This window comes from Hemicordylus capensis, chromosome 3, assembly GCF_027244095.1.
Source record: "Hemicordylus capensis ecotype Gifberg chromosome 3, rHemCap1.1.pri, whole genome shotgun sequence".
Taxonomy (NCBI): domain Eukaryota; kingdom Metazoa; phylum Chordata; class Lepidosauria; order Squamata; family Cordylidae; genus Hemicordylus; species Hemicordylus capensis.
Genome location: NC_069659.1, coordinates 242,008,163 through 242,025,275, shown reverse-complemented (window position 1 = coordinate 242,025,275; position 17,113 = coordinate 242,008,163). Strand labels below are relative to the sequence as shown.

Sequence of the window (17,113 nt, the reverse complement as noted above, 5' to 3'; positions counted from 1 at the left end):
TTACTTCCTCCTCCCTTCTCCGCCCACTCACTGCCTTGCCCTTGCCCTATTTTCCTCACTAAGATTCTGATTTCATTGAGCATGTCAGAACTTGACATTACAGGACCAATTTTTTTTTTCTTAATTTGTTGAAATTCAAAATATTTTCTTTGACAAACCCATGAAAGGCCCTCGTACAGAAGACGGGACTATCTAAAGAGACCTTTTCCAAAGAAATTGAGTCAGTCTGTGCTACCCTATTTGATTACAGAAAATTCCATTATTTTCTGCATGGAGGAGGAAGACCCAACTGTGTTCTTGATTTTACAAGTGTGTTTTTCAAGTTCTGCTCCTCATAACTTTGCCATTCTTCCCATGGATGCAAGAAAAATCAGAAACACTTCTTCAGCAGGCAATTCTGAGTGTCAAAATGCCCCTTCTAGCACAAATAGTGTAAAGGGAAAGCTTTGAGAAGCTACAGAAAGTTGGTGGGGGTGCAGGCTGTCAGTTCAAATAACATAGTAGAACGCTGTTTTACTTCTCCACCGATAATACACAAACACTTCAGTGCCTGTGTAATTAATGCAGAATACTGTATTACTATCCACCTGAATCACTATTTTATTTGCAGCGGCTCCCTGTGGGAATCTGGTTTTGTTCCTTAATACTACAGACTTTTGTTTGCAGAGTCATAGGAACATAAGCAGCTGCCTTATACCAAGGCAGACCATTGGTCTATCTTGCTCAGTATTATCTCTCTCAGTCCTACCTGGAGATGCCAGGGATTGAACCTGGGACCTTCTGCATGCAAAGCTCCACCACTGAATGATGACTCCACCCCCAGTCATGGAGAAAATTACTCATTCCAGTGGGCAGGAAATGTAAAGCAGTTTCTATATGGCAGCCATAACACACTTATTCAGCTATAAATCAGTAGCAGAGAAGCTTCTTCAGAGCCTGCACACTGAATGAGGATACCAATATCATCAAGCCTCAGAGAGATGGGGAATTAGTGGAATTGCAGGAGTACAGATGAAACCAACATAGTGTCCGTGAGTATGTTTCACGTAACTATTGGTTTGTTTAAAATACTTATTTCCTGGCCCTCCAGTACACTTCTGCTCAGGGCAGCTAACGAAGTCAGTAAAATCAAGTCACTATAAAAACCAATATAAAATTGATAAAATAGAAACTAAAAACAAATCTCGGTTAAAACCAAAATTGAAAATTACAAGTTAAAATCCCACCCCCCAATATAATTACAACTAAAAAGTGTTACAGTGCCTCTCCAAAAAGGTGGCCTCCAACAATTTCTTCAAGATCCTGAGGGAGGAAGCATGGAGGAGCTCTTCTCGGAGGCTATTCCAAAGTCAAAGGGCCACAACTGAAAAGGTCCTGTCTCTAGTCCTTGCCAATCAAATCTCTGTCAATGGTGGGCCCATGAGCAAGGCCTGCAATGCTGAATGGAGGGCCCTGCAGGCCTGCAGCTGCCACTTACCACATGTCACAACTGACTTGCATCCCTTTACCAGCTGTTATGCAGTATATTTATGTTGCTCCAGCATGGGCCTATCCTAATAATAAGACTCCAGGCCGTGATATCATTATACATTGTCCTGGCCAGCAAAGGGAATACGCCAACTGCAGAAGCCCATACTGAGTGGGTGTGGGGGGAGGGGCTCACAAGTGAGTGCAGCCCCCTTCTTGGCCCCACCTGGTGACCTGTGTGACAAGCACACAGTTGCTCTATGGTTGATGCGCTCCTGATTGGATTCATTACTGCTTCCTTTGCTCTAGTATTTGGAAGGCTCAAACACTGTGTTCTGAACATTGGCAAGATATGGCTGAAGATGCCAATATGTTCAGCCTAGTGTAACCTCAAACAGGGAAAGCATGTTTAGAGTTTGGTTTTGAAAATATGACAATGTTCTGTGAATAATGTTGCATTGTATTGGCCTGGATCCAAAGAACGGTGACCAGTTTTGTGTGTCTTCTATGGGAGGTTTGAGATTGTGCTTCTTGGGAAGCAGCGCGCACATCCCCATGTCTCATGACAAGCCACTCTTAAAAATAAAGTTACTTTCAAAAGCAATGTATGGATATGGCATTGTGGGGGTGTGCCTGCATTTAAAATAAAATAAGACTCCTACTCCATGAGCTCTTTGGATACTGTCCATTACAATCTACATTATATTGTTAATTATGTGGGTATATTTATTATCACAGCTTATTAGTTTTCCTCAGAAATTAAAATACTTTAGTGTTCTCTGCAGGTTTCCTGTTCTGATTACATTAGAGATTAATTTATAACATGTTGCTACTAATACATATGTGGTTAAGTTGGGATTCTGTTCTCTAAACCTATAAAGAAGGTTTTATGAAGTTACCTTCTATAATATTTTTTCTAATATAAACATTAAATATTTATTAATGGAAAATCTAAAAGCTGGGAGGAAACATTGGATATTGTCTTAATGTTTCACAAAGTTTTGTCTGAACTTTCAAACAAGCACAGCATACATATTAAGAGTTCTGAAATGAAGCTGTACCGCTTTACTGGCCAGCTACTGTTGAATCAATCTGCTTATGCAAAATAAGTGCATTGCCTATCAATATGATATATATATTTTTTTTCCTGATGTAAATAATTTCCATTTACTTCTGTTCAGTAGAATTCAAGGGACTATGGATAATCTAGCCTGCTTCCTTCTGCATAGGTTTCCCCTGGATTCTGTGTTTGGTCATGCGAGGAGGGATTTAGGGATGTGCACGGAACTGGTGGGGGGTGGCTCAAGGGTGGAGGGGGGGATACCTGGGGAGGACTGGGGAGGGTGCACAGTCCGAGGAGGCGACGAGGTGGCAGCAAGGTATGCTGCCGCCCTTCCAGACCCTTTTACACTGTAGTGCTGGCAGGCGAAACGTGTGTGTGTGTGTGTGTGTGTGTGTGTGTGTGTGTGTGTAAGTGCATCCTCCCCAGTCCTTAAAGGTATCCCCCTGCCTTCGAACCAGTCGAACCACTGGTCTTTTGAACCTGTTCGTAGGCCCATAAAAGTGCATCTGAACATGTTCGTATACCTCCCTAGAGGGAATGTTGGGAACTGAGCAAATAGGGAGGGACCTTTTATACTGGCAGTTCTGTTTAGTCGGGGAAGAGCAACTATCCCTATCTAGCCCCAGCACAGCATCAGAACACACAATTACAGGGCGTTTCTTTTCTAGATGGTGAGCTCATTGGGGACAGGGAAGCAACTTTATTTATTATTTATTTTTCTATGTATTGACTTTGAGAACTTTTGTTGAAAAATGATATGTAAATATTCATAGTCAATGTGTTGTATTTGAATATTTTCAGTGACTGGGGGTGGACCTTCTGGGCTCTGTGTAACTCATTGCTGCTCCCTGTATGCAGATGTTATCAAGCGTCTTAGCATTCTGTTCTAGGATTGCTGCTGATGTTGTCCTCTCATTTGCTCATGTATCTGTTGTGCTGTCATTAATTGGGAATAATAGCTTTCAGTGGGAATATAGCTTTTATTCATTTTAAATACATGTTTTTATCATTGTTCTAAAGGATATGGATAGTATCAACCATGTATATGGATAGCTTCTAGACTAGCTAAAGTTCACCTACTCTTGTATATGGATAGCTTCTAGAGCAACATATTCATTATATACCAAACTTTGAAGTTCTTCAAGTAAACACTTTTTCCCCTTTCTGTTTCTCTAGGTCTATTATTAGTAGAAGATTTTTTTGTATAGTTGGCACACTGTACCTGTATCGGTGTATTACAATGTATGTAACTACACTTCCAGTACCTGGCATGCATTTCAACTGTTCTCCAAAGGTATTTTTTTTCTTTGCTATCGTTACATTTTTCTTTTTCTTTTTCCTAACAATTCTCATGCATTTGGAACAATTTACTTAGTGTTACTTATGAACTGCTTGCCAAGGAGAATTGGCAGGAATTATTTTGTAGCTAATCAGTTTTGCTAGTTACACAACCTTAGTGTTTGTTAATGAACAACTTCTGTCATAATTTAGTTTGTCTCCAGTATATTATCATGTTTTGCTGACTTTAAGGAAGGGTGTTCTTTTGGACTTTCATTTTGAGAGCTATCCTGAGATTTATCATACTGGATTCAGTCCCACACCCTCTCAGTCCTCCTAATAGATGACTGACACTGTCAAAGCAGATCACCAATCGTTTCAACTATAATAGAGCTTTTTAATCTAATAGATTAGATTAGCGTTCTAATCTAGGTTGTTTTACAAGCAAGCTGACAAGTTGTTGTGGGATGCTCTGGTACAGACTCTTTTCTAACAACCTCCAAGATGACAGATAAAATCACTTCCCTTGACAGTATCTTTGACAGGAGGAGGGGATGTCTGTGGACTACTTGTCAGCAGCCAAGGGGGGATATCCAAGAAGTCATAGAAGCTTCTGATAGATGCCAAAGTAGCCACTGAAATATTGGTTAAATCCGGCAGACAGTGCTTGCAAGCAGTTGGATACATTTGGAATGGCGAACCATTTAGGATACTGCCTGCCCTAAGGTAGTGTTGTTTTCTTTCCATCCATGCAATTGCAGTAAGAGATGGAGGATGGCTAGTGAGGAGCTTCTTGTCTAGCTGGATTGATCTCCTTCATACCATGTTGGTGCCTGTAGGGCTCAACTGGAGGTCTTACTTTGAAAAGTTTAATTACTACTTGAATGATATAAATTGTAGGGGTGTGCAATTTGGATCCGAACCGAAACACCCCTGTTCTGTTTTGTATCTGAATATGGCCCATCCGAATCACCCCTGATTCGATTCAGATCCGAATTAATCTGAATCCTAATCGATTCGGATTAAAAAATGGGTCCCAGGGGCAAAATAGTGGGGTGGGGTGGTAGTGCCCAATGGGTGGAGGCTAACACCCCAATTTCAGGGGGATTGGGCAAAGGGCTGATTTTTGGTGAATTTTTGAAATTTTATTGTCTTTGGGGCAAATAGGGCACATAACGTGGGATCTAGGCCAAAAGAGTGGGGTGGGGTGGTAGTGCCTAATGGGTGGAGGCTACCACCCCAATTGCAGAGTGATTGGGCAGAGGGCTGATTTTTGGTGAATTTCTGAAGTTTACACGTTTTTAAGGTTTTCCCCCATTAGGTAGAATGGAGGGTGTATCGCTTCACGTCAGGGGGAAATGGGTGGCCTAGAGCAGTGTGGGGTTGGTGATAGTGCTGGGTAGCGGCAAGGAAGCTACCTGAATTTTTTCAAAGGATTTGGGCAGAGGGCTGATTTTTGGTTAATTGTTGAAGTTTACGCGTCTTTAAGGTTTTTCCTTAAAGTTATAATAGAATGGAGCTTTCAGCAGCCCCATAAGTGCACTTGGGGGGTGCTGGGGTGGCCCAGAGCGAGTGGTGGTGTAGTGCACATAGGGTGCCAACCACCCCCATGGGTTTCTAACCCATGGGGTACTTGGTTCTCTTGTTTCTGAGGTGTTCTGAGTGTGGATTCTATGATAGCAAATGAGATTTTCAATGAGACACTAAAGACACTAAAACTTCAGAAATCCACCAAAAATCAGCCCTTTGCCCAATCCCTCTGCAATTGGGGTGGTGACCTCCATCCATTAGGCACTACCACCCCACCCCACTATTTTGCCCCTGGGACCCAAAATTTGAACAGATGTCACATCAGACCTTTTTGCATTTAAGTCAATGGGAGGCAAAAAGGCGGGAAATTCAAATAGACGTCATTGCTCAAAATGGAGGGGGATCTATTGGCCACAAAATGGAGGTCCGAAACATCCGAATATTTCGGATCCGAAACAGGGGTGATTTGTTTCGGATCCGAAATTATTCGGGGCTCTTCGTGGGTGATTGTTCCTGGAACTTGAACTTGCATTCAGGGCCAGAGACAAATCTGGTGACGCTGGTTTCATTTTTCTACGCTTTCAGAGTATTTTGGCAAGTTGACATTTATGTGAGCTACTGATCTCTGTGCGTATTTGTGAGCCAGATTTTCTTCCTCCTGGAGTTTCAGCTACAAAGAAGACAAGAACAATACAAGGAGTGTTTGTACATTGTCTTCCCACTAGTCCCACAGCGTGCAGGCAGTGCTTCTAAACCATAACCATTCTGTTATGACTGTATAGCCAGAGAGAAGGCAGGAGGGGGTGGGGAGAGAGGGATAGGGAGAGAGAGAGATTACTCTTTTAAAGAGATTTCCACTAGAACAGTTTTTCCCCACAGCAATGAACATTATCATCAACAGAATGATAATGAACAGCATCATCAGAACATCCCCCCCCATCCAAACAGCCAGCATGGTGTAGTGGTTAGAGTGCTGGACTAGGACGGGGAGACCCAAGTTCAAATCCCCATTCAGCCATGATATTTGCTGGGTGACTCTGGGCCAGTCACTTCTCTCTCAGCCTAACCTACTTCACAGGGTTGTTGTGAAAGAGAAACTTAAGTATGTAGTACACCACTCTGGGATCCTTGGAGGAAGAGTGGGATATAAATGTAAAAATAAATAAATTAATTAAATGACAGTATTTTTTTTAAAAAATTATTCAATTTTTATACCGCGTTTCATAAGGTACCCCAAGGCAATTCACAAAAGTTAAAATGCAATAAAACTACATAAAAATCACATTTAAAACCTTAAAATCAGTTAAACTGTAAAGCACAAGTACTTGTAAACAATATGTTATGGATAATGTTTATAATTTTATACTGTTAGACAGCCTTGTATCTGTTGCTGAATACTTTCACAGACTATGATTCCACAGGTGAATAGCTTACACATAGCCTGAGAGTTCCTGTTGATTATCTAGCTTGTGTGGTTATAGAGGAAATTATTTTTTGTTTAAATGTGACAGCAATGTCAGTCATAATCTTAGAAGCCAAAATGAATCCCGGATGCATTGTGAATTCCAGTGTCATGATTCCTAGGCCAAACTTATAATGTTTAGTAAGTTGAGTCTTAATTTATGTACAGGTGAACCCCATTATCCATGGGCAAACCACAGATAACAGAACCATGGATAACAGGGCATTAAGGTCAATGGGACTGAGGGGTGAGATTCCTGGAAGCTGGAAAATTGGCCCAAGAATGCCCCCCAACAAACAAACAAACAAAAAAAAAAACCACCCCACAGAAAAGGGCAAATAAAGGGCCTTACCGTGCTCCGCAGCTCTGTTCCCTCTAAAGTGCATGGCTGTGCAGCCACACACTAAACTGCATCTCTCCGCAAAGCTACTTTGAGCAGCTGCTCAGTCTCGTCCTGCTCTGCGCTTCACTGCTCCACTTCCTCCAGCTCCCTCCCCTGGCAGCCGGAGGCAGAAGGGAAGGCAGCTCCCCAACATCTCCATTCCGCTCACTCTCCTGGCAGTCGGAGGCAGAAGAGAAGGTGGCATCTCCACCATTCCCACCCCATTCCCAGCAGATCTCCCACCCCTGGGACATCCCATCCCGAAGACAGAGGGCCGAAGGAGGCAGGCAGCGGCTCCTCTTTTGCGGACGCCTCTCTCTCATCTCTGTGCACAGCCATGAAATCTGAAACAGTGGTGAGGGGAGGAGAAGGTGGACAATGTGAGCCAGATGGCAGCAGCGGGGCCGAAAGGCTGCAAGTGGGATAAGGGGCTTCCTGCCACTGGGGCTTCATTTAGACCAAGGTTCCCATCTTAGTTTCTAGCAGGGCTGACACATAGGTGTGGAGAGGGCCTCTGAGCATGTGCAGTTTCTTGCCACGGCCAATGAGTATTCTTCCCAGTCACTCCTCACGCACATCAGGGGAAAGCGCTCACAACTCAGTGGGGCAGGCGTCAGGAATAAGCCTTTTCCCTGCTGCTGCCCTGTTCGCTCTTGCTGTGGCGAACCAAATCTCCCACTCTGGCTGCTGAAAGACCCCTATTGAAAATGACAACAGGCGTGTATGCATCTTAATAATGACGTCAGGGTGCATACATGCCTGTTGCCATTTCCAATATACGAACACAGTGGGGAGAAAGGCACCCGTCACCCTTTCCAATAAGCTAACGTGGCAGCATCAGGGAGAAGGGTGCCATTTCCATTTAGGCTAACATGGCAGTGGTGGGAGAAAGGGCAGATTCCATGGTCAATTGGAACCCCTTGCTATATTCCTAAGTGGTTTTCACACATTACTCTGGCGTATGGTAAGACAAAACAGTTTGCTTTTAAGAGAAAAATATTAAAGGTCCAATCTGTATCATGGCTTGGTGTTTGCATGTTAATACATCCTTTAGAAAAGCTTATGAACAATAACGTACAATGAGTAACTGGTTGCCTATAGTGGTATATTTAAATTGTTGAAAGGAAAAGCAGTTGTATTCTTGATCAGATTTAGGTCTGTTTGAAGTTCATTTCTAAATCGAAATTAATTACATTGACCTTCATTAACATGAATTACTTGTATAATTTTTGGTTTGCACTTAAGAACCCAGAGCCTCAAACAAAACAACCCCCTCCTTAAATATTAAATATCAAAAAGGTTTATCTTTGCACATCTGTATAAAGTATATGTGTGCTACAGAATATATAAAGTGTTGATTTTCCGAGGCTTTTGAAGCTTCCTTTAAAAAAGGTTATAGAAGAGATAAAAACTAGTTTAGTTTCCTCAACTGAAACAAGCAGTGAAATTGCCCAACAGAGTAAGACATTGTTTTTGTAGGGCTGTTAATTCTTTGAACTTAGATTACATTGTCTCAGAGGACAAGATGTTTGATGCATTTCATACTTTAAGCCTCTAGTAGAAAAAATTAGCCCAGAATCTGTTTCTTGTTGGGAAAGGGTAGGGAGAGAGAAGAGTGTGAGAATGTGTGTAAGCATTAAATGTTTTTATTATACTTATATGTGAAGTGAAAGAAAGTAAAAATCCAATTTTATAAATAGAATATAATTGTAAAATATACTTTTTTCCTTCCATATTTGTGGGGTGTGGGTGTGCACTGTAACTATAGTGCCACATAATAATTCACATATGCACACACTGCCTTGATACTGCCACCCAGAACAAACTTCATTCCACTCACTGCTGAAAGAAATCAGAGGGAACATTGCTGCATGGGTGACTAGTTGTCCAGGAATAACCCCAACCAAATCCCCAATTTTTCCATGAAAATTTATGGGGGAGAAATGCTTAAAAAAAAAAAAAAAAGCTCCACAAAATGGGTACTCTTGACAAATGGCCTCCAAAGTAATTTCCGACCATCTAGGAACTGCAGATACATGGGTTTTAACCCTTTTGAACCTGCAGATAATGAGGTTGGGTGTCAATTATACACCAGCTGATACACAGAACTGCGAATAGAGGTACCATGTATAGCAAGGTCTACCTGTACTTGGGGAGTTAACCATGCCAAAGCTTGTGGTTTTGTCAGCTCTCTGATAATCTCAGGTGGTAACTGGCAACTTGTAGTGCGTTCCACCACCCTTACCAACTCTTTCCAGAAACTCTACACTATATTTTGAAACTCTAACCTGTTTTACAACAATGCTGTGCATATGCAATCATGTGCAGACAGTTTATGTTACTGTCTATTGAATGCACCATTCTTTGGAATATCTAAAGAAATTTCCAAAGCACAGGCAAGTATACTCTGGGGCTAAAGGAATCAAATACCTGTGGAACACATGACTCCCCACCACCTCTGGCCAGCATTTCCCTGCTGGGTCAATGGCCACTGCTGTTAATAATTTCACAACTTCAAAATGACACTGTGAAGACAAAATATGATGAGCGAATGCTATTACAAATCTTTATGCCAACATTAAGCACTTGAGATGTTCAGCACTTGTCCAATTGATTCCAATAGTAGAAATTAAGCATGTGTTTAAGACACACAGTTATTGACAGCTAAAAGTCCTTCACATTAGCTATAAAGTATCCAAGGACAATAAACCTTTCAGCTATTTCATGTAGACCAATGTCCTTCTGTACAGTGGATGTCCCTTGCTGATTTTTATTCCCTTCCCTTCAAATGATTCAAACTAAGTGTGGCTATTGAGAGCTGGTATAGCATAGTGACTAAGAGACTGTGAGCTGTGTGTCTGGACATTGCCAGTTTGAATCTAACTTCTGTCATGGGTTCTACTGGTGGCCTTTAGGGAAGCCACTCCCTCCTAGCTTCAACTCCCCAACAGCAATACGAGGGTAATCATACTTAATACACAGAGTTTTTGTAAGAATTGGATCGAGATAATCCATGTGAAGTGTTTTGCTCAGAAAACACCATTGTTACTGCTGCCACCACCTGGCTGATGACAAAAATAAAATGATGGTGCTAAGCAGGGTGGTTGCCTAGGTCACCAATTCTTGGGGTGTGTGGGGTGCATGCCACCTCCCTCTGCATTGCTGTGGGGGTGGGGCAGTTTACTTGAGATATTTTGTGTGTGGGGAAAAAATTAAAATTGCGGTCTTTATTCACTGAGTGGTATGATAAATTCATATATTGTATTCTAATGATAAGTGATTTCCTTATGGTACTACAAGTCTGTATTCCTTTTACAACATCATACTGCATCAATGTGCAATAACATGTGCTGATTCCCCTCCCCCTTTCCCTCAGCTCCTTGGTGATTGGGAATCGCATATGAGGAGGATAATGAAGCTGCTTGCTGGAGGAGGTCTCTCGATCACAGGATCGCATGATATGTGTGGTGACTATCTGTACAGTGGTCACACGGTGATGTTAACACTTACGTACTTATTTATCAAAGAGTGTAAGTCTGCCTTCCTTCATTGTAAGACTTAACAATGCATGTTAATCAATTACCATAAGAACATTGTAAAGTACTTTCCTCCCCATAAATGCTTTATATCAGTGTTTCTCAACCACCGGTCCATGAAGTGTTGGGGACCAGTCTGTGAGGCATCACTAATAAAAATCATCCTCCAAAAAACAATTTAGGGCCAGCGGGACCTCTCTGGAGCTCATTTCCTGGCAGCCCTTGCTGCTGGATAACGTTCGCTTCACTTCCTCGAAATGAAAATTATCCAGCAGCGAGGGCTGCCTGGAAATGAGCTCCAGAGAGCTGCCCCAGATTGTTTTTTGGGGGGTGCCTGGGGGTGGGGTTGGGGGCGAAGGGGGCAACCCCCTTACTAACTGCTGATCCAGGAAACTGTGCATGTGATCCAGGAAACTCCAAAAACGTTGAAAAGCACTGCTTTATATGGTTTATATTTTTATAGAGAGTATATCTTAAGATATAAATATCCAACAATTAAAACAAAAATGCAACCTCTTATCTGATAATACCAACCTTTTTTTGATCATTTTGAAAACCTTTGGATCCAATCCAATATATTTTAACCCATCATAAACCCTATAAATTGTATGCCCTATCCTGCTAACTGAGCAAAGAGATAAAGTGGTGATTCTCCTGTATTTAGCAAAGGGAGAACAACTGTCCCTACTACTAGTAATATTTATCTACCACTTTTTATCAAAATGTCTTAAAGCAGTTTACATAGAAAACAATAATGTAAAATTTAAATTTATTAATTTAAAAGTGAGCTCTTGTGGATTGAATGTTCTGGTGTGAGGAATAATGCATTTGTAATTTTTAGTAAATTCAGCTCTCTTCACATTTCCTATGGGTAGCTCTAACGTGTGTGAAACACGTTACATGCATAATTCCATTTTCCAGCTTTACATTTAGTCGGGCTGTGGTTCAGAGTATCCAGAGCCGAATAACATGCCTTTGTTGAACGGCATGGAAGTGCCTTCTCCCAGTGTGCCTGTCTCCACAGGGCACTGTGCACTTCTGGTGGGCCTCCTTTACAGGAAGCAGAGCCTCATACAGGCTGGAAAAGCGAAGCATGATGGAGTGCTGGAAAGTGTCATGCTTTCCACATAGAGTTCTATAGAGAAAGGACTACAACTTCCAGCACTCTCCACGCACATCTCCCACCAAATCCCACTTGTTTCCCCCATCATTCATTTCCCCCAAGCTACGCTGAACTTGGATAATATTATCTGTGTTTACTTTGCAAGCATAGATGTGGGAGCCAACTGGAGGGTGGCAGCTTGCAGAAGGAGAATTTTAGAAGGAGAAGTGAGTGGCAGTAGAAGGGATTGAACACTCCCCACCCTGTCCTCTGCTGCCTCTTTTCCACTGCAAAGTTCTCTTTTTTTCTAAGGGCACTTTCCAGTGGAGAATAAACTGATGGACTTGGTTCTTGCATGAAGCTGCAGCATGAAGTGTAGTCCAGTTTCTCCCTTATTGAGGACTAAACTTTCATTGTGAAACCTGGAACTTAAAAACATATAGATAAAAACATATAGAAACCTGGAACTTAAAAACATATACATAATCAAGTTAAGATATTATGTTAATAGTCATAGTGCTGACAAAATATCATAGGAGTTTACAAAGCATGTATAGGAGCAAGTGCAATGAGTGAAGATTTTGATATCATAGAAAAAAGATACCCGTGAGATCAATATTAGGTAAACTCCTACTTGCAGGGGTAATGACATTATGTGGAACCATATACCACTTTTTGATCTCTACTTTATATCACTTTTTGGTCTCCAAAACAGGTACAGTATTGAAAACATGATATACTAAAATCATAAAACATTAAAATTGAACCAGTAATATTGAAACTTAACATAGTGACAGAAACCAGCAAGACAATAAAAACCAATCCAGTTGGCTCAATCCAGCACCTTGAATTGGACTTTAAAACAAATCGGGAGCTAATGCATATTAAACAGAATTGAGTAATGTGTCCTACATAAGAAGCCTGCAGCATTGCTAAAGCATCCTGCACTACCTGCAGTTTCTGAGTACACTTCCAAATACTCTTCAAGGAAAGCCCAACATTCAGCAAGTTGCAGTAATTGAATTGAGATATGTGACTGTGTGATAGGCTAGATTTTCTTTTTCTCTAGGAAGGGCTGCACCTAGCATACCATTCAAAATTGTGCAAAAGGGCTCCTAAACTTAGCCACACTCTGACCCTCCAGGAGCAAAGCCAGGTCCAGAAGCACAGCCAAACTATGCACATGCTCTTTGAGAGGGAGTGCTGCCCTATTTGGAGCAAAGTATTCAGTTCTCTGTCCATTAATAAGATCTCCCACTGACAAGAACACCTCTGGCTTGTCTGGATTAAGTGTCACTAGTTAGCACACATCCAGCCAGTCACCACCTCCAAGCACTGGTTGAGCATTCATTGAGAGTTTGGTGTTATCCACATATTGATGGCACTATACTTCAGCTATCTCTTCCAGCACTTTCATGTAGATGTTAAGCAGTATGAGGGACAAGATGGAACCATATGAAACTCAAGTTATCCAATTTGAATATTTTTAACTTCTGATTGTAATTCTTTTTCCTGTCTAGAGAAATGATCGAAATTAAATGCATTAGGCCATGTGTCTCCCCTCCTCCCTTTCTTTCAGATTCACCTCGGCGACTCTGGTGGTATCATTGGATTTGCTGGGCTCTCAGCATAACTGGCATGTTCTGTATTCTCTTGGCTCATGACCACTACACTGTGGATGTGGTAGTGGCTTACTACATCACTACAAGACTTTTCTGGTGGTATCACACAATGGCCAATCAACAAGTGAGTTACCCTTACTTCCATGAATATTGAGTTTATATACTGAAAATATAAAGTCTGTCTGTCTATCTATCTCAGGGCTGCTATTTCAAAACGTTAGTACACAACGTGAATGGTGTGTATCTTGAGAGGTGTGAGGAGAAACACTGATTGGTCCTCATGCAGCAGAGTATGCTTTGGTGGTAAAGAAGTTCACCCCAAGAGATTATCTGGAAACATTAGGTTGAGTTCAAAAAACAAAGATTTATTAAGAAACTAAACACAACATATTAGGAGAGAGCTATTGAACAACATAACCAGAGGGGCGCTAGCCTTCAACAACTGACTCTGACTCTACCAAGATAGACCTAACATCTCATCAGGCCTCTAGTGGCCAGAAGAATTTACTGCAGTACTGAGAGCAATGCTTCAGAATTCTCATTTCTCAGTGAATTCATTAATGAATGGGAGTGGTGCCATAACTCAGTGGTAGAGCATCTGCTTTGTATACAGAAGGTCGCAGGTTCAATCCTTGGCATTTCTAGGTAGGACTAGGAAAGATCCCTGCCTGAAACCATGGAGAACTGCTGCCAGTCAGTGTAGACAATGCTGAGTGAGATGGACCAACTTGGTATAAGGCAGCTTCCTATGGTGCCCGCTTGTTTGCTGTGGTTTACATGTGGAGTACAAGAGTGCCCAACAGAGCTGGCTTGGTTTCATACCCAGCATTAATTTAACAGTCTTAAACATTCTGACTCTGATAGTCAATAGATATCTTCTATACCTCACCCAATTTGCTGAAATGCCCAGCAACCCAGTACTAGGAAGAACCAGGGTGCCTCTGCATTGTTTGCAGAAAAACCAAGTCCTTAAGCACAAACAGTTTCACTGACAGGGAGAAGTATCCATTGAGACAGGGAGCCTAAAGAGGTAGGAAGAGATGAGAAAAGTAGTAATTTAGACTGTCTGGTTACTGAGAGACCAGACTTCAAATCCCAGAGTGGTTGATAACACCAGGAAGCAAGAGCGACAACTCTTGGGCCACCCCTGTGTTCCCTGTCGAAGCCTGCTGGTGTAGAATGTTAATTCACTGGAGTAATTTCCTAGTATTTAGGAAAGCAAAGCACTACTGGTTGGTAAAGGACTGTGACCACACCTTTCTTTGAAACAATATGAAAATATATTTGCCTTTCCTACTTGCAAAGCAAACTGGAGCAATTTTTGTTCTTTTGTCCTTTCTTTGACATTGAAACCAGTATTTAATACCACACACTGGCAAGTGTACTGAAAGATAACATGGAGTTGCTTCCTAAAGCATAACATGTGCTCAGCATATCTTCCTGAAGATATGTGCTTTCAAGCATAATCCACCTCATCAAATGTAAAGGATAATTGCAGGTTCCTGAAAAAAAACTGGCACACATCTTGCCATCTTTGTTCTGTTCTCTTTTGTTTTTACTGTTGGCATTCCAAACTATTGAGGAAGCCATCTGTCTCAAATACGTTGTTAAGGGGCAGCTAGATGAGAGTTTTCAGCTTCAGCTGTATTGAAGAATAAATATCGTGTGAGTTTTTTCATGATACTCTCTTTGTAAATATTCTTTTTCAGGTGCTAAAAGAAGCTTCGCAGACTAATCTTCTTGCACGGGTGTGGTGGTACAAGCCCTTCCAGTACTTTGAAAAGAACGTTCGAGGCATTGTCCCCCACTCTTATTATTGGCCGTTTCCCTGGCCAGTGTTGCATCTGAGTAGACAACCTAAATACAGCAAACTGGTGAATGACACATAACAGCTACAAAAAGGAGATGGCAGGAGAACTGTCTTAAAGTGCTAAGAACTCCCCAAGAGAAGATGCCATAAAAGCTGAACTGCTCCCTTCCCTTTTCCTTTTACCTTGACTTTAACCTATTCTCTTACCTGGTAGGCACTGTGATCTTTTTCTCTCTCCAAAGGAACTGCGATGGACAACAATAAAGAAATCATAAATTATCATGCACTGTATACATCTCTTGTTAATAGATTTTGGATTTGCATTGCTCATCACCATGTTTCTTTGTATATGATGCAGCGGCATAAACAAAAACGGCTTTTATATCATAAGTTCTGGTCTTTCCAGTTTAGTCTGGGAATAAAGCGTATTATTTTCTTGGGAAAACATAATTTTCATATCTCTTGCCCCAAAGATTGGGCTGTAAGCCATTTTCTAGCAAATGTCTATATGAAGGTTTCTAATTACCTGACTAGGATAATATACAGGAATCTTTCTACCTGTTTCACCGAAGTTACAAATGATAGATGCAGAAAGGTTTGGTATTCTTTGATTTTGTAAATCTGCAGTGACAGTGTCAAAAAGTGCAAAAAACTATTCTGTTGTAAAGTGATTTTCTAAGTATTTCCTAACTTTATTTTTCAAAATGATAAGCATAAAAAATAAAATCGAAAAAGATTTTTACATGTCAGAGAAAAGAGTTTAAATAAAAAAAATGCTTCTTGGCAGAGAGATTTGTCTGTTTCTAGTGCCTTTCTTGTCTTGATAGTATGGTCAGTGGGCAGTCTTTACAAGTTTTTATTTAAGAGAAAGTATTCCATGAAACCAATAGTATATGTATTGTACACATTACTAAATTTTGATTTATATCTAAATTAAATTGGAAATCTGCTTGCAATGTTCAGATGACTGATTTGGAAGGAAAACCAAATATGATGATCAAGTCTTCACATATTGTAGGTAGGTTAGAGTAAAATGTGCTTCTTAAATTATGTTATTGTCTATTCCATACATGGATTTTAACTATAGCAAGAAAACAGCCATGAATTCTTTTTTATAAGATTTTTTCCCAAATTATCAGCAGATCAAAAATCAAACTATGAACAATGTCTTCATCCCTGAATTTAAAATATTGTTGAAAAACAATTGATTTCTTTAAAACTGAATTGTGCAGAAACTGCATGTAACTAAAATGTCAATCCTGCCATAAATACTGTGTTTTGGGGGAAGTATTCTATCCTATACTTGCCAATGTGCAGAGCAAAATAGTTTTTTAAGAATGAAGAAGCATATATATATCTATATCTATATCTATATAAATATATATATCCATTCTGTATTTTATGTGAAGCAGAGTTATCTTCTGTAGGGTTTTTTTGTGTGTTCAACAAGGTGAAATTTGTATTGTAAAACAATAATGGTGAAGGAAATAAAAAAGGCTTTTAAACAAACTGTCTCTTCGTAGTGTTAATCTGTGTGACTTTTAATTCTATTCTGTGATTTGCTGTATATGCTTCAATTGTAAAGCATAGTTTTCAGTGTTCAGATGTGTTATACTTATAATTTATCCTTCACACTGGCATGATTCACATCATGTTTTGTCATTATTAGAACACGTTGAGCACCTTCTCTTCTCCTTCTGCCCTTCTTTACTTGCAAAGAAAGGGGCCAAGGAACTTCAATCATTGTTTGCCCAAACCACTGTCTGTAATATCTGGATGAAATAGGAACTATGGTTTGTAACAAACAGTTGTAGGTGGCAAATGGTTGCAAACTGTTGCCGTGGACGGCAACTTGAAGGAG

At 40.7% G+C, this 17,113-nt stretch overlaps 1 protein-coding gene across 5 annotated transcripts in view; it reads left to right on the top strand.

The window, feature by feature from the left end:
• Positions 1 to 16,761, top strand: part of SGMS1 (sphingomyelin synthase 1) — a 115,476-nt gene extending 98,715 nt beyond the window's left edge. For all 5 annotated transcript variants that reach the window (XM_053309532.1, XM_053309529.1, XM_053309531.1 and 2 more), the window contains 4 exons: positions 3,707 to 3,824; positions 10,559 to 10,712; positions 13,400 to 13,566; positions 15,152 to 16,761. In XM_053309532.1, the coding sequence (XP_053165507.1) occupies positions 3,707 to 3,824; positions 10,559 to 10,712; positions 13,400 to 13,566; positions 15,152 to 15,331 (619 nt within the window). In that variant the 3' untranslated portion in view covers positions 15,332 to 16,761. The remainder of the gene's footprint in view (positions 1 to 3,706; positions 3,825 to 10,558; positions 10,713 to 13,399; positions 13,567 to 15,151) is intronic.
• Positions 16,762 to 17,113: the final 352 nt, after the last annotated feature.